The sequence below is a fragment of the Pteropus alecto genome, unplaced genomic scaffold (genome assembly GCF_000325575.1).
Source record: "Pteropus alecto unplaced genomic scaffold, ASM32557v1 scaffold92, whole genome shotgun sequence".
In the NCBI taxonomy this organism is placed as follows: Eukaryota; Metazoa; Chordata; class Mammalia; order Chiroptera; family Pteropodidae; genus Pteropus; species Pteropus alecto.
In genome coordinates, this window is record NW_006432447.1 from 6,183,555 (window position 1) to 6,208,914 (window position 25,360).

The window sequence follows — 25,360 nt, forward strand, 5'->3', positions numbered from 1 at the left end:
CCCCAACATCTTGAATTTGTTTCCTTGGGAGCTTTAACAGGCTATATGATGGGGCAAGAAATCCTGAGCATTTGTCTAGCTTCCAGATGCCAAGATCAAGGGTTCTGGCCCCAGTTTCCTTGGGGAAAAACCCCAAGAAAGCCGGTTCTGTGTTACTCCTCTGAATCTGGATGGCAACAGTGTGTGTCTACTACCTCTCACATTATTGTGTAGCTCCCACACCACTCTCTCATTCATTCATTCACTCATTCATTCATTCATTCAACTCATGTGGAATGAGTTCTTGAAATTAACGGCCCTGGGCCAGGTGAGGAGCCACAGAAGTGACCTGGAAACCGTCCTGCCTTCAGGGAGCTCACAGTCTATGGGAAGATCAGGAGAGAGAACACTCTGCCTGTACAGTGTGATGAATGCCACTGGGATCAAGTGTTCACAAAGCACTAGGAACACAGAAGCAAAAGCTGCTAACATGCCTTTGCGGGGGAAGATTGGAAAGGTTTAATGTAAGGAGGAGATATCTGAGCAGACCTGGAGATGTACCAATCAAACAGAAAGAGAAGGAGAATCCAGGAAGAGCAAAGAGTATGTCAGCAACATGGGAGACCAGACTCAATTCTGGGAACCCCTGAGGTCTGTTTGGCCAGAAGCTCGAAGTAGGGCCACAGACGATAGGTCTAGAGATGTAGTCAGGGGGCAGATTACTATCTGCCCTGGTGCTAACAGGGGTGGGGGTGCATCAGACTGGAAGTAATGAGAGACCCAAAGAGCCTTGCATAGGCAGCCAGGACCAGCTTTACTTCTTGGGGAAAATGCTGGTGCAGCCATGTGCAAGATGCATGGAGCCTGGGAAACCAGAGAGGGCCCGACTGCAGGAGTATAGGGGCAATGGAGAGAAAGAGACGGTTCCAGAGATCTTTGGTGGTAGAAAGGACAGAATCTGGTAGCTCAATGGTTTGGAGAGAGGGGAGGATACTGCGGTGGGAGGAGAGAAAAGCTTAGACCTCCGATTTCTGAAGCTGCACGAGTAGTCTCCTGCCTCAGAGGGGCTAATTCAGCCCCAGCCTGTTGTGTGGGTATGGAAGAGCTGCCAGGCTCCTCCAGTATGGATCACACTGTCTGAGGATCCTCCCATCAGGCCTGGCACTAGGGAAAAAAACAGAGGGCAGGGAGGACACTGGGAAAGTCTCCTTTCTCCATAGGTGGAGCTCTCTCACCAGCCTGGCCAGGCAAGGCTGGAGGCTCTGTTCCCAGCCCTGATGGTTCTCCACATTCGCTGGGCTCGGCCTCCACCTTTATTCCTCCTCTGGACAACCCAAGGGATACCAGATGCATCTTGAGATAATGAAAAAAAATCACCTCTCCTATGGTGAATGGGAAGGAGAGGCAGCGAGAAGGTGGAGGGGAGGGCGAGCAAGGAGAGTCACAGAAAATAAGCCTGGTGGGGAGCATCCCCCTGTGCACATACAAAACAAAACTGGAGATCTCATCCCAGGAGCAAATTGGGGGCTCCCAGGGTAGACTCTAACCCTGGGAAGACTGAATGTGCTTGGCTTAACAGTGAGAAACTAGGGTGGGGGACAGGAAGGGGATGGGACAGGAGGGTGACCCAGTCACTGAAGGAGGGTCCGCCAAAAACATTTTGAGCCTTGCTACCTTTCTTGAAAAGAAAGCTTGAAAATAAGAGAATAGGTATTTTGGGGAAGTCATCATAGTGTGGGCTCCGGAGGTGCTATCAAAGGAATGTACGATGTCCATCCTGTCCAGGATGAATTTCCCGTGGGCCCCAGAGCACATCTTTGCTGAAAGAAAACAGGCCAGGAGCTGGGGATTTTCTGAGGCATTCTCCTCCACGGCCCAGGCCACTCTCCGTGATAGTGCCTTGTGACACGGGAAGCACAAACCGAAAGTCTACACAAGTGATTCCTTCGGTGTAAGCTGTGGCTGTTTAGCAGCTTTAAGCACCTCTCCTCCTCCGCTCTGTTAAGCTATGAAGGTGGGAATACAGATGAAAAGCTGCAAAGACATTTCTGCCAGTGTTAAAACATCGGCAAGGAAGTTTCAGATTTTTAATTTTGATACACTGGGTCTCAACTAGAAGTCAATGCCCCCCAGGACCTACATTTCCAAGACAGCAGCAGTGTGCCCCCAGGGTTCAAAGCTACAAAGCTACAAAGCATCCACCTACTGGGAGGCTGTGTGAAAAGGCTGGAAGAGATCTATCTGGGCTGCCACTTTTATTAGGATTGGGAGTTTTTCTTAGGGCTTGGGCTACAAAATTCCACAGGTGTTAATTAACAAACCCTAACCTTCCTTTCCCCAGAGGCGTTGTTGTTGTAGAGTGAGATTTTGCAGAAGAGGTTGTCTAGGGAAGTCCATTTGGCATGACAGAAGAAATGCCTGAGCCGCTGCAAATGTTACAGGCACACAGAGGTGGAGGCTGAATGACTTCTGAAAAAGCCACCCTTAACACTGAAATCCAAAAAAGTAGTAGATAGCCAAGTAAAAGGGGGTGGGGAGGCAAAATTGTCCTGCAACAAAATCTAGACAATATCAGGAAGATGGCAATCAGGACAAAGGTTCCATGTCACCTCAGGGTGGTGTGATCACCTTTCAACGTTCCTATGAATTGGCCCTGCCCAATGTTGCCTTTACTCAGCCAGGTGAGGAGGCTCTTCTCCTGCATTTGCCAGGGAGAAGCCAGGCTGCTGTGCCCAGAGGGGCTATTGCAATGACCCAGGTGCGTCCTTGTCCCCTCCCCTCCCTGCCCCCGCAGGAGCTCAGAACAGTAAGATCGAGCTAGGCTTCAACTCTTCTGGCTGCTTCCATACAGCTTGGAACTCACATAGGGGAGAGGTGGTCGCAATTCATGGCTTCAGAACCCAAGTGAGGGCAGGCTACACCTGGTGACAATCAACCAGTCCATCTAGAGGACCCGCCTCTGACCTTGGACATCAGGAACTTCAGCTACAGATCATCTTACTTTCTGCCTTTATTTTCCCTTCATCCAATATCCTCATCTATTTACTTGATTCTGTTGTGTGTGTGTGTGTGTGTGTGTGTGTATCTCCATTCTCCTTCCCAAAAAGATTTAATGTAGCCTACACACGTGCACACACACACCCTGCAGTCTGTAAGATGTTGCCTTTCGCCCCCTTCGTTCTGCCCTCTTAGGTCTTTCCAGTTTTTTTTTTTTTTTTAAACCACTGCTCTTAGCTATCTTTAATCTAGTCCTATAATGTCGTCTTACCCATAAAGCAAGATGTAAATAATATGACTGCATCCTGAGGTTACCGGGAGGATTAAATGAGATGATGTCAGCAACATCCTCAGCACAGGGCGGGGCAGACAGCAAAAGTGTTGGATGCGTATGTGCTGCAGGTGGGAAGGGATGACACAGTCCCAGATATCTGATTGCAGAGCAGCAGAAGCCACCGCCTCATCAACAATTCCCACCACTGTTCCCCAACCTGCCCCTCGCCCCATACGACCTACCCTATGTCTGCTTTGTCTTTGCTCACTCCCTATATACGCTTTTAGACTTATCCTCAAATCCAGGCCAGGGTACAAGGCCCTCCCTTGCCCAAGGCTCTCTGCCACCAGGCTTGGGCCCTGGAAAGGGAGGGTGGCCCCAACCCCCAGCTCATGCCATGTAGCATCAGTGGCCCCCGACCTCTCTGAGTCTCTGGAAAAAGTTTCCAACATAAACTCTAAGTCAATGACTTTTGAAACAGCTTTCTTCCTACGTTCAAAAATAAGATCATGAAAAGTCCCCCAGAAAAATCAATGCTGGCTTTTTAAAACACCACAATCAATACGAAGTGTGCAAGTTCTCATTAAGAGAGAGGTGGGGGAAGTCAGAGAAAGAAGGAGAATCAAAAAAGGAAGAGATAGAAATGAGGGAAAACAAAAAGAGAAACAGGGCGAGAGCCGGGGTGGCCAGTCTGAAGAGAGCAGAAAAGGGAAGAAGGAAGAGAGGCAGCAAGGCGCAGAGTGCAGGAGCAGCCCGGCCAGCGAGGAAGCACTGAGAGCCCTCCCTCTGCAAGAAAGAAAATGAATGAAAACGGGGCTGCTGACCCTTCAAGGGCCTACAGTCGGCCTCAGGCAATTGGGAGCGGGGGAGCAGAGGGGCAGAGAAGACGCGACAGATAGGCAGTGTGAGACAGGTACAAACAGAAAAGTCGATTATTATGTCCAGTTGTCAGTCAGAGTGAGAAATCAGAAACTCTTTATAGAAGAGGTAGAAATTCAGATAGGCCTGAAAAGATTGATGAGATTTAAAACGTGAACTGTTAGAGTTGAGCGGGGAGGGGTTCCAGCATGCTATGTGCGAGGCAGAGAACAATAACAACAACTAATAGGTACTGAATGCTTTCTGAGAGCCGGCAATGTCCTAAGCACTTTGTAAGCATGAATTCACTCATTTCTCACAACCACCCCCGAAAGTAGGTTGTGATTAGGACGATTTTAGAGCTGAGGCACAGAGACGTAGAGTAACTTACCCAAGGTCATACAGCCAGAATGTGGCATGGCAAAGTTCAAATCCAGGCAGTCTGGCCCACGTCTACACTGTCAGTCAAGCTGGGTCTGGGGCCTGTGGTGTTGGTGTGTATGTATGAACTCCTTCCTGACTGGTTGCCCGAGAATGTGCTCTCATAGCAGTGGGGAGCCAGAGAGCTGGTGAGCATAGCAATGACTGACCCAGTCTGGGATTTAAGAAGATGAATCTGGAAATGGGTGAACCTAGAGTACTGGGGAAGGGTTTGGTTAGAGGCCCCTGGAGTTGGCAGGGTCTCCAACTAGGAGGGTAAAGGCAGAGATAGAACACACCCCCCATTCCAGGAGCACCTTTAAATCACTCTCTCTCTCTCTGAAGACCGGTCCCTTAGCCAGATCACCAACTCACCTCTGGCCTTTGGATCATCCCTCCCACAGATGTTTCTCTGTGTTTTTCCAGGTCAGACAACACTTCCTGGAGTCTCCCTAATGAGATGAGGCGTACTCTCCTGCTCAAGCCTCGGAGCCTAGAACTGCAGCATTTTCCTCCACAATTAAGTAGTACAGAAATGTTTTCTCCCCAGATTCCTTGACAGCCACCACCCCAACCCGCTCTTGTCACTCCTGGGCACTTTAATTCTCAGAGAGTTCCTTTTAAAAGACCATAACACAGACAAAGAAAACTTCCGCTTGGCTCCCCTCCTGCTGCCAGACCTGAAGTTGACGCCCCCATAACAAAGAAGCAGGGAGCATTTCCATCAGGTTGAGCTGGAGCCTTGTATGGTGCTTTGAACTTTGATCAACTCTTCCCTTGACCATCAGGGCCCCCTGCCCTGCTCCTTAGGGAAGGCAAGGGAGCCAATCAACGCAGCCAGAGGAAGCAGTCTCTTTGCTGTGTGCCTGCCCTGAAAATGGGCTACAGACCAGGGTGTCAGGGCACAGAAATGACCACGAGCATCTGAGACCACAGGGGGAGCCACAGGGCAGGGCTCCCGCAGGATGACACATTTGCCGCATCTAAGGAGAGTGACTGTGCCAGCAGTCCCCAACTCAACCAAGCATCAGATTTATCTGCCCTCTGAATCAGGCTTCGAACGGCTCTGTCCATGGAGCACCCACTGGGTATTTGAGGGAGCAAGAAGAGGAGTACAACCAGGTCCCCAGAGACAAGGGATGCAACTAAGGCTGACCTGGGATGTACAGGTGCATGAGGGACCCCCGCTTCAGTCACAGTTGCCCACCCTCCCAGATGCTGGGGCTGAGTAGGGCTGTTAGAGGCAGGGTACGAGGGACATCTGGCCTCACTCCCATTCAGGAAAGCCCTCAAATTCACACTCAGTGAAATATACTTAAATGAGAAGTCTTTCACAACTCAAAACTGTGTCCCATTATCTAACCAGCCTGCTTCCAGGGCGCTGCCCACGAATACATTTTATAAATCCTGCAAGTGTCTTCTTGTAGCATAACATAGAGTATTGCAATTTTTGTGTTAAAAGCATTTATTTGTCTAATGTAAACATTTAAATCATACCACAATTTTTAGAACCCTGTTTTGACATTACCTTGTACATGTACACACACACACACATATTCTCTGAGAAAGATCCTAAAACCCAGGCATTCTCTGTCCAGCTAAGAAGCTCTACACACAGCCTTGGCTCATAGCAAGGACGCTCTGCAGGGAGAGGAAGGGAAGGGGTCCCAGGGAAGGGAGGCAGACTCTCTGGAGGTAGGCCTTGCCCAGAAGAGCCACAGGAGGCAGATGTGGCCAAGGACACAGGCAAGAAGGGATTCTTTCTCAGACACTGCTACTTTCTGTTTCTGATCTATAATTACAACCTCCATTTAAGCTGGTAACACTTTAAAAGAAAAAAAAAGACAAAAACATTTCAACCAGCTCTGCTTGGGCTTCTTTTCTGTGAATTATTATAAGTGTTAATGGGCGTCTTCATTAAAGTATATTTTAAGAAATATTACAAGTTGGGTTCCCCCGCCTCCTCATTCTGATGACTCAAAATCAGCAGCTCCTCCCACTGAACTGAAGCAAATTTATCAAAAGGAAAAATTAGCCAACTGGGTCCATCCAATGGTGGAAACAAGACAGAAATAAGAGACAACACCAGTTTGCTTCTCTGGGAACAAACATAGTATGTGACCAGATTCCAAAGAGGCCAGGAGCCTTAGCTGTTGAGAGATCATCAAAGAGCAAGGCTAGCTGAACTGAGGGCAGTATGCCAGGATTCGCTGGACCTGCAGGGTACCACTTGGGATGAGAGATGGGGGTGGTATCTAGGGGGCCAGTGCCTGAGCAGCGAGGAGGGAGAAGGGCCAGTTCCTTCTGAAGATGCTTGCCACCAGCCCACAACAGCCAGGTCCCGATAGACACAGCGGCAGCTCTCCGATCCTGTTCCCATCAGTGCCCCAGAACTCCAAATTAACATTCACTTTAAGAACAGTGCTCTTGCTGTGCAAATGCAGCCTTCAAATGCCCAGCTGGCCCCCTCCCCACCCAGGCAACCACACTGCTGCCCAAGCCCCTCCTATAAAGAAATTCCGCAGGAGACCCCAGGGAGACACCACGTCCTACACTCACTCCACAGGCTGCTTGAGTAACCTAGAGCACAGTGATGTTGGAACTAGGGGTAAGGACAGAATGAAGAAGGGTTCATTGCAGGGAACGGAATCCACCCCAACTTATTTAATCTGCCCTCTTTTCTTCTGGTCTCTCCATATCTTTGTACTGTTTGCTTTTCCAATTCCCAGGGCCTCCCACTTGATGAGTTAAGCCTCATCGCTGAAACTGAAGCACTATTAACTAGTTGAAAGCCTCCATTCTAGCCTACTTTGCCTCCTAAACAGCATTCCCCGCATGCCCCCCGGCCCTGCCAACCACCTCGTCAGGATTGAGGGCTGTTAGAATTTAAGATAATTTTCCCAAGGCATTAAAGCATTTGGTCTTTCATGGGATATAAGTGTGAAAAATGGATAAAGCTTAAGTTTCAAGGAAAAAATACTTTAGGACTGAGAGGGAAAACGGTTTAATTGCTTACGTTCTTATGAGCCTCAAACAATATGGTGGGTGGGTAGTTGAGAGAACAGCTCTGGAGTGCAGTGTTAACTTTGACACACCTGTTTTGCCCAATGAACCATGCGAGGCAGGGAGGCCACTAGTTCAGGACGGCTCACTTCTGGTCTGATCTCCCCTGCCTGCTCGGGAGCTTCCATCAGCCAGCTGCCCCTCCGCCTTCTCTCTCTGCAGCCATGTGCCCCGTGCTGATCATTCACTCAGGACACATCAGCGAACAAGTATGAACTCCAATATTCCTGCCCTCATGTAGCCTATATTCCAGTGAGAACAGATATATAATGCATGTAATCGATAAGTACAATGAGCGCTATGTTACAGCTGGTAAGTGCTACGGAGAAAAATAAAGTATGATAGGGTGGCTAAGAGGGCAGTCCACTCTGGAAGGTGGGTGGTCAGGGAAGGGGCCGCTGAGAAGGTGATATTCAACTAAAGGCTTGGAAGAGTCATCCACACAGCTCTCCAGTGTTGGGACAACCAGGTATCAGAGGCGAAATCATAATAAAATGAACCTCAACCTGAACCTCATACCTGCAACAAGAACTAACTCCACATGGATCACAGATCTAAATGTAGTAAAACAAAACTATACAACTTTAGACGATAACGTTAGGAGAAAACCTTTGTGACCTGGGACTAATCAAAGAATTACTGGACTTGAAACCAAAAGTATGATCCATAACCTGGATTTAAAAAAAAAAAGGATAAATTTTCCAGACAATGGAATATTATTCAGCTCTAAAAAGAAAGGAACCGTCAAGCCATGAAAGACATGGAGAAATCTTAAATGCATGTTACTAAGTGAAAGAAGCCACTCTGAAAAGGCTACATACTGCATGACATTCTGGAAAAAGCAAAATTATAGAGACAGTAAAAAGATCAGTGGTTGCTAGAGGTTGAGGGATGCAGAGGGATGAATTAATAGGCAGAGACCAGAGGATTTTTAGGGCAGTGAAAATATTCCATATGATACCACAATGTATACATATCATTATACATTTGTCTAAACCCACAGAATGTCCAACATCAAGAGTAAACCCTAATGTAAACTATAGACTTTAGGTGATAATGGTGCATCAATGTAGATTCATCAATTGTTATAAATGTACCACTCTGGTGGGAGGTGTTGATAATGGGGGAGGCTGTGCATAGGTGGGGGCTGGTGGAATATGGGAAATCCCTGTACCCTCCTCTCAATTTTGCTGTGAGCCTAAAACTGCTCCAAGAAAATACGGTCTTTAATAAGAAAAAAATTTTAATGGATAAATTACATTTCATCAGAATTAAAGATGTTTCCTTTGTAAAAGACATTGTTAAGAAAAAGAAGGGACAAGTTACAGACTGGAAGAAATATTTGCAAATCGCATATTCGACAAAATGACTTGTATCCAAAATACATAAAGAAATCTCAACTCTCAATAGTAAGAAAAGAACCTAATTAAAACATGGGCAAAAATGTTGAATAAACACTTCAGCAAAGAGTACAAACAGACGGGCAATAAGCACACAAAAGATATTCAACATCATTATTCACTAGAGAAATGAAATTACAACTACCGTGAGATACTAGGACACACCAGTTAGAATGGCTAAAATAAAAAACGACACTACCAAGAGCTGACACCTCTGTGCTAGAGTCAGGTCCACCGTGTATGGACTCCTGAAAAGTTCAGTCTGAGACCTCATCCCAGAATCACGGGATTCTCCCAGTAGATTCCAGTGGGGTCATTCTCTCAAGCGTAGCCATCACTTTAAACAGCCCCCGTGGAAGAGAACGAACTCATTGTCATCCTTCTGTCCAGGTTCTATTTCCTTTTCCTTTCTTCCTCCCTGACTAGTTAGTACCAATGTGTATTATAATGAGGTTTCTACTGTTCTCATCTTCATTTGTTTACATTCACTAGAAATCGGAAAATTATCTCATTTTTTCAATGCACAAGGCACCTACATCAAAATCTTTACATATCTGCGACATCAGTCCACTCATCTCATGCCTGGAGAAATTGCACCTCTAGAGAGACTGAGTCACCAAGTAACTCTCCCTTCCTATAACTGAGAGCACCTCCAGGCCTTCAGCGTGAGCCTGGATGAATGAAGCAGGGGACAGTTCCATTCTAAGCCATGGCAGAACTGCCAGGCAGGTGGCCCCGGCCCCGGCTGTTGTGGTATGCGGAACCTTCTGTGAGTGTGAAGTGAGTTTGAGGAGTTCAGGGTTGGAGCAGGGTCCTGTCCTAACACTGGCAGCCGTTCCCCCAGTCACACACCAGAGAGCCAGCCCTTCAGCACCATGCATCAAGATGGCTCCTGGCAAACTTAATGACACAGGGTTGGGAAAGAAATTGCCTGATGAACCAAGAATAGGATTGAGTGACAGAAAGTCCTGATTTATCGGAGGATATTTTCCAAGCTGGGGCTTCCTGATGACTCGGCTGCTTCTACATGGGGAAGCTCCCCTGTCAGCCAGCCCTGCCTGGGAAGAGAAGTCAGTGATTTCCTACTCTCTATCAGCTAGAACAAAAATTGCCAATAAAAGGATACACTTAAATGTCCCCACCTCCCAGAATAGAGACTATTGTTTGCTGGGCTTTTGAGAGAGTGAAAAAGATAAGAAGAGCTAGGATAGGTGGACAATCATGGTGGGAGTTTACAAGAAACTCTCATTTTTTGTTTCCTCCTCTTCTTTGATGATAGGTTAAGACAAAGCCCCTCTTCACCATTCTGAAGAAGAAGATCTGTTGCTTATTTTGTCAAAATATCCCTCGAAAGTCCCTTCAGGGCCCCCCTTATCCTTCCCTCGCTGGCTCTTAAAAACGGGCCGATGTGCACCGGAGCTAGCCTCTCTGCTGTATCCCTCTTTCAGGCTCACTCTCATTCTCTTGCTCTAATTAGCAACTGCTTTTTTATTTTTGTATGCACATTCAAAGACAGAGAGCTAGGGGGAGAATGAAAGGGAGAAAGCAAAGGTCTGTGTGAAAGGAGAGAGCAGATGGCTTCTCCCTCACCCCCCTCTGTGTACCCAGGCCCCCGTGTTGGCAAACAGCACACAATGTCTGTCTACAGAGCCCTTTGTGGTCCAGAAGGAAGGGCCAGCATGCAGTTATAGGCAGGGAAGGAGATGTGGGGGAAAGGCCTGGAGAGGCCTGGCCACTGGGGGAAGCCAGGGTAGGGAGAGAGGATTAGAGCCATCATCCCTTGGGACGACCAGGGGCAGCCACCTCTGCCTCCTCCTCCTGGGTCAGGAAAAAGTAGGTGTAGAAATATCCAATTGGCTGCACACTGATGCCATCAGCTCTCTGGGTGGCAAATCCACTGCCCTCAAGGCTGTAGAAAGTCCTTAGAGGGAAGGGGATCTGCTACTCCTTTGGCACTGTTAGTTCACATTTAGACTACAGGTGGGCCAGGAGCAGGCAGTAAGCATACCTTGATGGCGCTCAGAGGAAAGAAGGGTGGAAAGACCAGTCCCCAAGGATGGAACATTCTCCCAAATAACTGAGTTTTCATTAGAGGAAGTTCTTAAGTAAGTGGGCAGGGTAAGTGGGCAGAGAGCCCCACCAAGGGGAAGGGCATCGTCAACCTAAAAGGCTGACTCAGTCGCTGTGACTGGGGAGGTTAAAGTCAACAGCTTTGGTTGCCAGGCCTTCATGAGCAGCTGGACTGAAAGATTTAAAAGATGGTAGGGAAAAAAAAGGAAGCTTGAAAGGATTCTCGTAAGCCAAGAATAATCAAGAATAGAGTCGAAAAAGCTGAAAGAATCAGAGTATGCTCCAGAAAAATAGAGAAATGAGCACAGAGAAGAAGAGTATTCTATAAAGGCACTTAAAAAAAGCTATTGTTATTTTTAATCAATGATCTTATTATCAATACATGGGATTATCTATTAATTTGATGACAAAAACCACTCTTGCAATATTTACAATTGCTTTCAATGAGAAACATTGATTTCTTGTATTTAACAATATGAAAGAATTCGTTTTTTATTGCAATTTGCATCTAAACGGTTTCCTAGGGGGAAAAAAATAAAAACAATGAATGGAAATAGTCATCGATTCATTAAAATACTACCAATGGAATGTGTTTTCTCTTTTCTCTTTTCGAAGCAAGTCCAGAGAGAAGACAGACAAGGGAATAGAATAAGTGAAGGAAAAGGAAACGAAAGAGATAAATGGCCAAGACGCAGAGGGGAAGACAAACAGAACCAGTGAGAAAGAAAAGTCTCAAGTGACAAAGGTCTCTACATTTGAATGAATGTAGCCATGTGTGTGACAGACCAAATAGAAACCCTCAAATCGCCTAATTCCCAGAACAGGCAAAATTTTGCCAAGTTCATGATTTGGCAGAGTTCTTGCATATTCCATACAATTTCCATGAGAAGCTCTATCCATCTTGTACAAAGAGCAGATTGTCATTTTCCACTTGAAATACACACGTTGCACTGACCTTATGTCCTCTGTCAAACAGAGGCACTATCACCAACTTTTAGTGAAAGGGTTTCATGACGTATGGGCTTGCAACCATTCTGTTGATTTTGTTCTGTGTATGTGTGCACAATGTGTCACTATATTGGACAACAGACAGACAAGGCCTCTGCCATCACTGGTTACTTCCTCCATCTGGGCCTGCCATCATCACCTCTGCAAGTACATGTCTTGTCAGCGGACCTGTTCCTGGTTCCTGACTGGTTTCTACAGAGCTTACAGTGCCGCTGGGATGTTTTCTTACACACACTAACGCAAAGCCTTTCTTCCTCAGCTCACACCCTGCTTCCACAAATTTTGTTTTCGATGTGTTTTATTTTGTTCTCGTTTAACAGATGGCACAGAGTAGGCATTTGGGATGCATAGAAGCATCAGGCGTGGCCCTGCCAATGAGAAGCTCAGGCAGAAGAGCGAGAGAGAGAGAGCTGGGCTGACGATGGAGATGAGGGGGGCATTGAGTGCACCTTCATTTCATTCTTGCCAGTGAGCACAATCACTCCATGAACTCCACGGCTAGTTCATCCCTAGCTGATGGTTAATGCAGACCAAACTCTGATCACTTTTCTTTGGGTACCCTAGTAAAGGTTTGTATCTCAGCCCAAATGGGACACTGAAGCCCCAGCTGCCATCACAAACCACAGATCTGCCCTTAAGCAGATCTTGCTCTTCTCCAGCGGGGGGAGGAGTAGAGAACAGTGGTTATCAGCTGAGCTTCAGAGTCCTCCGCTATATGACCTTGGCAATGTTACTTAGCTTCTCTGTGCCTCAGTATCTTCAACTGAAAAATGAGGATGATGATCATGTGTACCTTATAGGGCTATTGTGAGGATTTAAGAGAGGATGTAGGAAAAGAATTTGGCAGAGCATCTGGTACATAATGAGTGCTCTATAAATGATAGTAATGCTGTATTAGTGTTTCCATGCAAGCTGGAAGCCAATTCAGAAGTTTGCTTCATATCCAAATTATAACCATCGCCACGAGCTGACAACAAAATGTGGGGCTGCCTTGAAGAGAGTACAAGCTGCTTTTTTAGCCAAGGTGAACAGGGCAAGTCAGCATTCTTTTCAAACATCAGTCATTTGCATATTATCTTTATTGCTTTTTTGCCATAGCTACATGCCAGGTTTTTAATTTATTATTTATTTTATTATTTCTCTTTAAGTTGTCTCATTTTTTAGACTGAATATAGTTACTGCTAATGGAAAAGCAGTGAGGAAGGGAGGGAGGGAAGAAGGAAAGGAGGGGAGTGGAGAGGAGAAGAGAGGTAGACATCCGTGGCCCCAGAGAGAAGCAACTGCCCCAGAGCTGGAAGGCAAAAAACAAAAGAGATGGAGGCAGCGGGCAGCAACCCAGAGCTAAGACAACACTCCCTGGCAGAAGCAGAGCCTGGGGCTTCAGCAGGGCTGTAGGAAGGTGTGTGCCCCAGCCTGGGGCATAGACACCTGGTTAGGGATGGGAGTGACACTGATTCAGGGCTACCAAGGAAGGGGTGGCAGGTCTGGTGAGGGTGGGTTGGTGCAGAAATGAAGAAGAGCTAGAGGGGATCAGGTGGTGAGGGCTGGAGACCGGAAGGGAAAGCTGAAGAGGTCACTGGGGTGAGCTGAGGCCCAAAGCCCCAGAGGTAAGCTGGGAGAGTTAAAGGAAGGGATATGGGGTGAAGGGGCTGGGTCAAAGGTGGTTTTTGAAAGATGCATGGGGCAGAGCCGGGCTGCAATAAGATGATCGGGGAGCTAAGAACAGGCCCCAGGGCAGAGGCAGAGAAGGAAGGATGGGAAAGCGAAATGTGTTTCCACCAAACCAGGTTAGGCTGGCTTTCCTGAGACTGGACCACGAGAATGGCATGGCCCTTCAGCACCAGGCCTGCTTTTGTCCCGTCCCATCTGCAGACCTTTCACCTACCACCATCTGGAAAATGCTGAAATAGGTGCATGGCAGGTACCAAAATACCCTGACGCTAGAGGTGGGCAAAGAACACATGAAAGGTGGAATGCAGGGCAAGAGGGAATGGCACAGAGACCAGTGAAGGGTGGACCACGTCATCGAGCGAGCAAACCCCAAACTGTCTGCAACATGCACAACTCACCTGATTTAATGATGCATTATATAGGGAAGTTTGTGTCTCAACTCCTGGGCAACTCATGAAACTTTGCCATGTTCAATAGCCCTTATAGCAAGACAAATGCAAATTGAAACCACAATGGGATGCAGATTTTCATCTATCAGAATGGCAAAGATAAAAATGATTGCTATTTTATTATCTTGGCAAAAAATATAGGGAATAGGAACTCTCTTACATTGTTGGCGAAAGCAAAAATTGGTAAAAAAAAAAATGCCTTTTTTGGAGGACTATTTGGGAATATCTATAGAAATTAAATATTTATAGACTCTGATTCAGCAATTTTACTTTAAGAATTTATTCATTCTTAGCTCTTAGAAAAATGCTTGGCACATAGAAAGTCCTCAATAAATATTCGCTGAATAAATTAATTCATGAATTTGTCTCACGGATATGTTCACAAGTAAGTGCAAAGATGAATGAATGCACAAAGATGTTTGTGAAAACATTGTTTAGAACTGGCAGGTAAAAAACATTGTTTATAACTGGCAGGGAGCAACCTAAATGTATATAAATGAAGGGCCAGTTAAATTAAGGTATATCCATACAATGGAATACTACACAATCATTGGAAAGAATGAGGCAGATTTCTATGTAATAAAACCAAACTACTGTTAACCTTCACTGTTAAGGAAAAAAGGGGATAGGAGAAACTAGATGAAAACCCTGTGCAGTATGCCCCAGGCAGGTAGGGGAAGGGTCTGTCTGTATCCTGGGTATGCAAAGGCATGGACCCCCTCTGCAAGAGAATATCAGAAACTAACAGTGGGAGACCCCGGTGAGGACCAGAGTGGGAGGGAAACTTACTTTTCACACATATTATCTGTTCGAAACATTCAAAAAGTAATAACAACAACAAAAGGTAACTTGGGAGAAGGGAGATCTACATAAGAGCTCCACCACAGGGACTGGAGCAGTGGGCTCCCGATTCATTTCAATACTAGGAAGAAGGGCTCAGAGATGAACCAGGCTGCCTCAGGAAGTGTCAGTGCCCAATCACTGGAAGCGTCCCAAATCAGGCTGGGGGGCCGCTGTGGGAAAACAAAGTAAGTGTCACCCGGTAAGCTGGACTCACTGTCCTCAAAGGTCTTATCTAGTGGGAGAGGTGATTCTCTATTGGGTTCTCCAGGGCAAAAGAGCCACTTGTGGGGCCCTTGTCCTCTGGACGTTGCAAGCACTTTCTAAGAGCTAAGAAAGTAGCAAATTCTTAAAAATTTTCAATCTGAGTACATTAGTATAAAGGGCCTGGAATAAGTAGGTGCCCATTATGTACCTAAAGAAAGAATGAGCACAGGGATTACTTACTCCGCAAGGACTCATGAGTGGAATTTAACTTGACTGGAGAACATGAGGCCAGAACCACAGAGGCCTGCAAAGAGATGACCAGAGCAGTCCCCCAAGGGTCACACCCGAAGACCAGGTAACTCTAGCCCCTGCTAGAAATGTGTGACTGTAGGGCTACACCAGACAGAGACCAGGGGCAAGCCAGAAACCAAAGGGCCAGTGTCCTTGTCCAGTCCTTCTTCTGAACTGGGACCTAAATTCAATGAAAACCCTCATTGGGGCTGGGTTTGACCCTCCCTGATCCTGAATTTCTGTCCTGTGATTCCAGAGAGCCTCCTGAGGCCCCCCACATTGCCTCCTTCCCCTTACTAGCCTCTCCAGGGCCTGATGTGGCCGCACTGATTTCCTCCTGACGTCCCTAGCCATGAGAGTAGGCATGCATGCCTGCACGCACGCACGCACGAACACACACACACACACACACACACACGCGCGCGCGGATGAGTCCTGCACACCTGAAGATGCACAGTCTCATCCTGCAGCAGGCTGGATGTGCAAACAGGAAGGTGGGATACTCTCTGTCATATGGGATAGCTCCTGGGGCCCAGAGCAGACTCAGACATACTCCTCTTTGCTAAGCCACATCTCCCAATATTAGCCTGCCCTGCCTTATTAACTGGCCCTCGAAATAAAAGTAGAGGCTCAGTTGTCTTCCCAGGTAACTAGTACTCAAACTCTTAGATGAGCCATCAAGGAGTGTGTAGATAGGACATCTACAGGAAGAGACCTCTCCCTGGAGAAAGGCCAAGACTGCCCCTCTCTCAATGTCCTCATCCAAGCCCTGTTGGCAAAATGAGGCTTGCTCCTTAGGGTTTGCCTGAGTTTGGGATGCATTCCTTCTCCATCTGCAAAAGACCTTGCCAGACTCCTCGAGGTCTTCTTCACCCCATTGCCTTGAGAGAGAACTGAGGCCCAGGAGCACTGTGCATTGTCAACAGAGTTTGTCAATGGCCACAAGCAGTGAGAACAGAACTCGGTCTCTCAGAGTTCCCCAGGGCCCAGATCTGAAGGACCCTACTCCAGACAGGTTCAGATTCAGAATGATTTTTCATCTCCACGCTTCGCACTCAAAAGTGATGGTTCTCCCTTCAGGCAAGGAAGTTTATGCAGATGTTTGCACTCAATTTCTCCAGAAAAGGCTGTCCAGCTCCAAAGAGAGATGGGGACAGAAAGCAAAGCGGGTACATTTGACCACAGCCCTGCCTGAACTGGTTTTCAGCCCTGGGAGCCCATGCTGGTCCTTGATGCAGATATGCAGATTACGGAGCCACAACCAGGCCTCTAGCCTGCAGCTCCACCACCTCCCTCTGTCCTTAGAGCCTCAGACCTCATCCTTCCCAGGGAGTTTGGGGTCGCCCTGCCCCAAGACATCATGCATATCTTTGGATGGTTCATGGACAGGTCAATATGTCAGAGCATCTGGAGAGAGAGTACTTCTCCCAGAGAGGTTCGAATTACGATGCTGATAGTCAGCACAGAGCACGGTGCTATACAATGGGGAAACACAACCACAGAGCATGGCTCCAGGGAGTGCCCAGAACCCAGAGAAGATTGAAATTCCTGAAAAATACAAGTTGTGTTTTTAAGGATGCGTAATTTCAACAACATTCAGTCTCAGAAGCTCTGCAGATGGCTACCTCCCAAGACCTGAGTTCTGATCCTGGCTGTGACGTTAACTAGCTAGGGCTCTCTAGACTGGTGCCCAGAAATACTCCCTGGCTGCCCTCTCTCTATGGATAATGAGGTGGTCAGAATAGATGGTCTCTCAGCCCACATACTCCTGCCTCAGCTGGGGCAGTTTCAGACTCTATAGTTCCTCATGGGCCAATGATGGGGCAGTAGGTGGTGGCACCAGGGCCCCAGCTGGACTGCTAGCCCAGCAATGCTTTCACTATCTACAGCACCTCAATAATGACTATATGGTGGCTTTTTTTGTCATCTTTGATAGCACATATTTATTAAGTCATGAACGTCCACCCAGGGGGGCAGCTCTCATGCACAGAACATTGCCCAATCATTCTCAGGAACTCTAGCACTGACCTGAGAGAATCATGATTGTTTGTTCAGCATCAAAGGGATTTGAGTGCTACCTCTGTCTTTCAAAGGCAGAAGGGGCAATGCCAAGCACAAAGGGATCTGGAACCCAGAACTACCCGCTCTGCCTCCTTGCTATCTTCAGAGCCTGGGACCAAGTCGCCATGGCTGGCATGCTGGAGTCGGTGTGGCAGAGGGTCGTCCTTCTAGCTCTGTTTGCTGTTGCTCATGCTGGTGTCACAGCCCATTACACCCAGCCAATTACATCAGATTTCTCTCTGGAAAGCACTGGGCAGGGCCACCACAGGGATTAGAGGAGGCCTGAGAGGTTTCTAAATGAAGTAGCCTGTTGGGAAATCCTATTATAAAGCTCATCTTACAGGGTTGCGATGTTAATGACCTTGGCCTCCCTGGGCCCTGAGCAGAGCTGGTCTCCCTGGGGCTTGAGAAGAAGCTGTCTGGGCTGTGGCCTTCCTCTTACTCACCAGCCAACTGCTGATGGGTAAAAGAGAGCAGAAATGGTGCTCTCTGAATGTGGCTGCTAGAGCAGTACCCCCTCACACACACACACACACACACTCAGGCCCCCACCTTCTCTTTTAGCTTCCAAAATGAGAAGGCAGGTGGAGGGAGACTCGGGGCTGGGACCAGTAATCCTAACGGAGATCGAAACAGGCCCCAGAAACTCCTTTTTCCAAGAAGAGCTAACTTAGATACATTTTTCTCCGCCTTTGAATCCAGCAGATTTTTCATCTCAACTCCCCCAGGCTTATAAATTGGCTCATCTCAGCTGCTCAAGTTGACAAAGGCACCGAAACTGTTGAAAGGTTCAAAATGTCCCTTGGGTTTCCAAGCATGAAAGAATTTACATGTAGGTGGAAAATTACCATGGAAAAAAGTCTACATTTGGAGAGAGGAGAAGAGTCAAGTGGACTCAGAAAGAGAGGAGACCTCTAAGGAGAAGGCAGGGAAGTGTCTGGCCTGAAGAGTGCCTTGGGAGGGCTGCACAAGGCAGTGACCTTGAGGTTTCAGGCCACAATTCAGGGCTTTGACAGATTCATGGGGAGTGAGAGAGACACAAACCAGGGAGACAGATGAACCAAGAACTGCTCTGTTGTTCTTCAGGAGTCGCCAAAGCCCTGACAACATCCAGAGTTGGACTGGTCATAGCTGACCTGAGAGCCTCCTGGAAAAGGCAGGTAGACTCCTGGTTACAGAACCCGAATTCTCAGCCCCAACTCTGATTGGCAGGCTCTGAGCAGGGCATGGGAAGCCTACAGGTTTGATGTGCCCTTGAGCACAGTAGCGGTACCTCTGCTATTCTGAGGACAGTCCTGAGTGAACAGCTGGTGCTAGACAGCTACCAGGAAGGTTGCTCTTTCCCCGTAACCCCAGAACAGTCCACCCTCAGCATTCTGCCCCTGTCTCCTCGGCCCAGAGCCTTTCCCAGGCTTCCTAGCAGCTGAGGTGCCAGTCTATACCATCTGGCCTCATTGGGGCCCCGCACAGCCTCCCCATAGTCTCCAGGCCCTACTCAAGGTGCATCGATGCTCTGTGAATCTGTTCCCTATCAGTCTACAGGCCTCATGCTCAGCCCACTCAGCCTCTAGCCTGCTTCTGCAGTCTCTATTTCCAGACTTCCTCTATGTCCCCTCAGGTACTCGGATCTACCCTTTCTACAAATCCCACAAGCCCAAGGATGCCATCAGTGAGATCCCCTGGGGCCCATTTCTTCTAGACTCTAGCTACATAGATGGTCCTGCTCTGGAGCTTACACCCAGGGTACATGGCTTGGGCCCAAAGTCTCATAAGGGGGAACCTGGGAATGTCGTTTTATAAAACCTTTCCTGTGGGTTCTCATACCCACCCTGGGGTCAAGAATCACTGCTTCATAAGACCATCATTCTCTCTCAGGCTTGGGGAGTCTTCTTTTCCTACTCAGACCTCCAGCTAAAAAGATCGCCTACCTAGACCACCGGCGTCAAGGCAGGCTGCATGAGCCACACCTTTCACATCCATTGACCTGTAGAGAGATAGTAGTCACGCCTATGTACTGATATCATTAACCACTGCTTGACTATCATGGAGCTGAACCTGAGCAGGTAGGTAAACGACTGAACATTTAGGACTCTTGCGAACCTGTGTCTCTGGGTGGGAGCACCACATGCCAACTTCATTCAAGAATCTTATTCCCTTAGTAACCAGAGTCAGGTGGTATGCTTTAGGACTTGAGGGCAATGACATCTGGCAATATATGGCATTGCAAGCCTTACAGAGCATTCTCATATGCGTTAACCCACTTGATTGTCACACACCCTGAGAAGCAGGCCGAGAAGATAAGGCTGCCTATGGGAAAGGACTTACCTAAAACTCATCCAGAAGTTCACAGCAGAGCCAGCACTAAAACCAACTCTTGTCTCAAAGTTAAGCCTCTTCTACCTGGACACACTCCCTTCCCCTTTTTATCCACCTGCAGCCCCCCAGCAAGTGACAGCACCAAGAGTGAAGGCCGAGGTACCAACGGTCAGTGTGTACCCTCTGCAATGGTGAACCAAAGCTGGCCTGGACACCCTCAGGAGCAAGAGAAGATGGCACGGAGTGTTATGTATAGTACTGTCATTTCCTGAGTCCTAACAGTGGCTAGAGGAAAGCTACTGAGGCAGCTCTCTCTGGAAGCTCAAAGGACTATGTCTAGGAGGGAAAGCCACGCCCTCAGGAAGCATTCAGGAGCAGAAGCAGATCTAAGCCCCATGGATACACTGCTCCAGCTAGGACCTGGCTGTCAGAGGCTGTCCCAGCACCTGGAACCCCTCCTCGGAGACCCATATGGCATACTGTAGCCCCCAAGCTTCTAATAGACAGGTAAGGGGTCTGCCCATGCCAGGTTCCCCCTAGCAACTGTCAGTCTCAGCACTGCCATCCTCCCCTGAGACCAACTTCAGCTGATGCAGTATTTTAGGCTCCACCACACAGAGAGAGCTTGCCAAGCACCAACTCTTAGCCTTCCTGGCCCAGGGACAGTTAGGCTGCAGGGACCCACACAGGAAATAGTCTTAGCCATCAACCTGAACAGGAAAGGTGTGAGGGTAGGTAAAGACAAAGCCACGATTTTTCATTAATCCACTGTGCCATGAGCATAAAACTTGAAGTGGGGGCAGATGGGCCATTTTCCCAGTAATTAACAATTTCATAGAGACAAATGCATGATAGACTCAAAGTCACTGGCAGGGTCAGCAGGCTGCTGTACTTCTGTCTAATGGGTCCAACCTGTGTGTGCAACAAGGATGAGTCAGGAACAGGCCTTGGTCCACGGAGCCCTCAAGAAAATGTTTGAGCCACTTGCCGCACACCCCAATGCGCAAGCTTTCCCACGGCTTCCTCTGCTTGCTCCTCAATCCTCTTCCCATCCTCTCCTGCTCACAGTAGGTACAGCTCTAGGCCAGGACTCTTTGCTGGCTGGGCTGCCTAACTGGTCTCTAGGTGCTTCTGCACAACCCAGCATCTGGTCACCATGACTTAAGACAGGAGAGGGTTTAGCAGATGCAAAGTGAAAGTCAGGAGAATAAGGTTTCTACACATCATGAAAGTCTGTCATGCCAGAAAAAGAATAGAAAGGATATTCTTTCCAACACCCTGTAGATTCAACCCACGCAAAGGCCCAGATTCAAATATCCAGAAAAGAAAATGTATCAGAGCGACAACAGCGTGAATCACAGAATCACCCAGGCTTCACCAGCCCAGCTCTAGGGCACCAATTCTCAGGGCTGTGCTGGGAGAGGATAACTTGCCCTCCTCTTTTTCCTTCTCCAGAGCAGCTAAGGGGGGCTCACTCTTTCTCATTCACAATTCCTTGGCATCTGCCCTGTTCCATGCTCCTGGCCTCATGAGGATTGGCTGTACCACTGCAGAATTGCTGTGAACTGCCATGGTGCCCATCTGACGGCACAGCTTGAACACCCAAAATGGGTGAGCACCTTCCCTTGAAGACACACCATGGGACCAGTCACAAATCCTTCCACACATACTGCCCACCCCAAGCCAAAAGGTACAAAGACTTGCAGGATCACCATCTATGCCCAAGGCCCCCTCACCTCCTGAGGAAAGCCCACTGTGAGCCCGGGGAAGGGAGGTCTGGCTCAGCCAGTAAGGCCAGGTTACCAGTAAAGCCAAGAGCAAGGAATGTGGAAGATGTACCTTAAAGTTCTTGAGATAAAGAAACGGGGGCTCTTCTGCTCTTCTAGGGCATTGAGCTCAGCCAGGCTGATGGGCAGCAGGATCCGTGATGTTGCCTGATTGCCACTCCCCTCTCTCCGAAATGCCACCAAAATGCGACTGCCTGTGCCTCTGAAATGGCAAAGGGATGGTGCCCTAGGCTCCACATTTCCTCCACACTCCAATGAGTTTACAAGAAGCAGTTTGTAAAGTCAAGCCAGGTTTACAATAGCTTTAGATTAGGAATGTCCCCCAAAAGTCCAGAGGGGGTTGGGGCTAAGGAGGTAGAATGAAAAGAAACCACTTAGATTTAAATATTTGTCCCCAGAGGTCCTCCCAGGACAACCACAGGAGGTGACTGACAAGCAGCATGGACAGCAGAACCCCCCGAAAGAGAAAAGTTCCAATTAGCCCAAAGAAATGAGCCTGTTCCCAGAGTCCCAATTAAATCAGAACCAATCAATGCTTGCTCAGGTTCCTGCCGTTCTGCTCAGGAAATAATGAGAAAAACGAGAGGGCCCCAGCCAGCAAGTGCGGCATGGCAGCCCTTTGAAGCCTTGAGAAATCACCCACGCTGTTACAAGTGTGCCTGGCAGCTGCTGCACCTGCCCCTTTAAGAACTCAGCCTGGTGCCTAAGTCTCCACTCAAACTCTGACAAATGCCAAAGAGGCACCTCCCGTCTATCCCCCAACCAATGAGACAAAGAAGAGCACTGTGGGACCAGGCCCGGCTGGTTTTAAAACTGTCTGTGTTGATTCATCACTTATCTGGCACTCTCCCCCCTCTGTTTCCACACCATCCATCACGGGTACCATAACCAAGAAATCCAATAAAGACACAAAGGCACAGCTCTCCGCTCTCAACAGGCCTCAGAAAGGTTGTGTGAGGGCCCCTACCCTGGCAATTAGCTGAGTCCAAAGGATCACAGAGCTGATGGGCATTAGTGATCCCGTCTGTGCCCGGCATTTTGCCAGCATGTCTTTGGGGAAGGAGACATGCCAGGGATAGTCTGGTGCTCAGGCAGGATGGGGAAGACAAGGAAGGATGGCTGGTATGAGGCTCACAATGAAGAAAGACGAGCTAATACAGCCCCCCACTTCCAAGTTGTCCCCAAAGGATTGGGGCCACCCGAGTGATAGATTAGGGTCATTTCCGAGGTCCATATGGGAATGCATGCTCTTGAAAATCTCTGAAACTCTAAAGTCCACAAACAAAATGCAATAAAGGAAAGCAATCTTCTCCTCCCAAACTCTGGATTCCCCCATGTTCAGTTTCTACACACTTAGGCAACAGATGAGCCATGCAGCCTTTAGACCCTTCTATTCACTCCCAGAGAAGACAGACTCTTGAGCCAGGTTAGCACATGGACTGTCATGTATTGCACATGTTCTCCTTTGGACTGAGGAGAGCCAGTGTGAGCACACGGCACCCCAACCCCCACAAACTGCAAAGTTTGCATCACTCTGTACCATTCAGAAGCAAAGGTAAGATAACTCATGATACCATCTCACTCCCATTCTAATAGCTTCATCTCCTTCCAGGACACGCCAAAGCCAGGCTCGCTCCCTGCCCCAGGGCCTGGCATTGAGTCCCTGAAGGAAGACAGCCAAGCCAGAGGGCTTTGAGTTAATGAGCTACGTGGGTTCAGTACCAAGTTGAGTGCTGTGGGAGCTGGACTGAAATGAACTAAAATATTTTCCAAATTCAGTCACTTCGCAATTACCCTTGAGTGAACTGTCCATGACAACCCAAACTCTCCACGTCTCATAGCATGGAGCTGAACAGGATGTGTGTGTGTGAGTGTGTGTGGATATGTGGGTGTGTATGCATGCATGTGCATATATGTATATCAGAGAGAGAGAGAGAGAATGTCAATGTCCTCAAACTAAAAAAACTGAGTTCCGAATTATTATCTATCATTTGGAATTTTCCCCATGTCTTCCCCCTACATGAATACAAATATTCTGGTTGGACACAATTGGAAAATCATCAGGCCTAGTATTAGGGATGGAGGTTCCCCAGAGCCTTATAATATAAGAGTCATAGGGCTTGTCTGTTCCTATATAATCCAGAGCTGCAGGTGGGGAAATTTTGCAGACTCAGCCCTGCCCCAAGTGAGTGAAAAGCAGAGGCCTCAAAAGGCCCTAAGGCTTACCCTTGCAGGCCACGCTGTTCTCGGCCTCATAGCCAGGCTTGCAGGTGCAGCGCCCAATGGGAACCATCCACTCCCCATCCCCGTTGCAGTAGAGTTTGATAGGTACGTCCACTTCCTCTGCGTTGGGGATGCATGTGCCCCGAGCGATCACCAGAGACGTGCTCTCCGCCCCTGTCATCGTCTCTGGGAATACTGCAAAATTTTGCACAATGCTGGGACACTTTTTGAAGAAGACACGAACAGAAAGAAGAGACATACAGGCTCCATAATCCTGGAAAGCGAGGTAAAAACCGTTCCGAGTAAGAGGTCCAAAGCTCCTGACTTCTGTGTTGACCTTCATCAACCTTCCCCCAAAGTCCACCTGGGAGAAGCTCTCATCTGCAGCAATGGTGTCTACTTTGAGGTAAGGGGCCTCAGACCAGAAGGCCGACTTCTTGGTGGCAATGACGGAGTCAGTCTCATAGTAGTACAAATTGAAGGTCTCCTTGCAGGAACCTGGGACGTTAGGGAGGCTGCTGCAGTCTCTCACAGTGAAACGCATCTCTGTGTAGATGCGATGGGCCCCCCGCCGGTTGATGAAGGTGGTTAGCAGCCAGTTGTTCTGGTTGGGCTCAAAGACGTTGCATACCTGGTAGGTGCGGATGGTGTTCAGGTTTTCATCATAGCCACTGACTTCTTCCCACTGTACCACGTGGGCCACAGGCGCACACATGCAAAAACACAAAATAGAGAGTGAGAAGACAAAGAGCAGCAGAGCGGAGGAGAAGCCTGGTGCTGGATCGGGGCCTTAAGAGCTCACCGGTCCAGCTGTTTGACCTGAGAAATGAACACATCGAACCCTAACCTGCTTGCTTTTAAAGCTCTCTTCTAAGCAGACTTCAGAATATTTCTCTGCAGCCCATCCCAAAATATGTTAGACTTCACTCTAGGAAGCCTTTCGTCATCTAACCCACAGCTCTTATGCTGTGACTGTGGCTCATTACATCCATGGAAACAACCTGCAGCGTGTAGCCCCATGTGATGACAGGGACTTTCTTCCTCAATACCACAGCCTCTACTCTCAACAGCCACTCTATGAATTAGGAGTCCAGTTGCATGACAACCCCATCTTGGAAATCTTAATTACTCAACCTAATTTCTTTCTTGTGGTGAAACTCCATTATATCTCTGAAAAGCATGTAAACATAAAGCTTTTCAGAATTTCTCAACAAACTTAGATTCTCATAAACTTTTGTTTTATAACATCAACTCTTTGAAAGAGCCAGACTATACTGGTAAGAGTAGGGAGTGCCAAGAGAGATCCTTAATGGAGGGAATTAAGCTTCATTTTGTGCAAGTTTTGAGTAAGATGTGGTAGAAGAGAATGTTGGAAGGTATTACTTAGGGAGTAAGGAGAGACAATCAGGCTTCATGTTGGGGAAAAAGCTCTCATTTTTAGTAGCC

The 25,360-nt window shown here is 48.0% G+C and overlaps 1 protein-coding gene across 1 annotated transcript in view; it reads right to left on the minus strand.

Moving 5' to 3' along the window:
• The window catches only part of EPHB1 (EPH receptor B1), a 398,288-nt gene that overhangs the window by 222,956 nt on the left and 149,972 nt on the right, over positions 1-25,360 (minus strand). Inside the window, exon 3 of the mRNA XM_006907222.1 lies at positions 23,918-24,599. Within this exon, the coding sequence (XP_006907284.1) occupies positions 23,918-24,599 (682 nt within the window). The remainder of the gene's footprint in view (positions 1-23,917; positions 24,600-25,360) is intronic.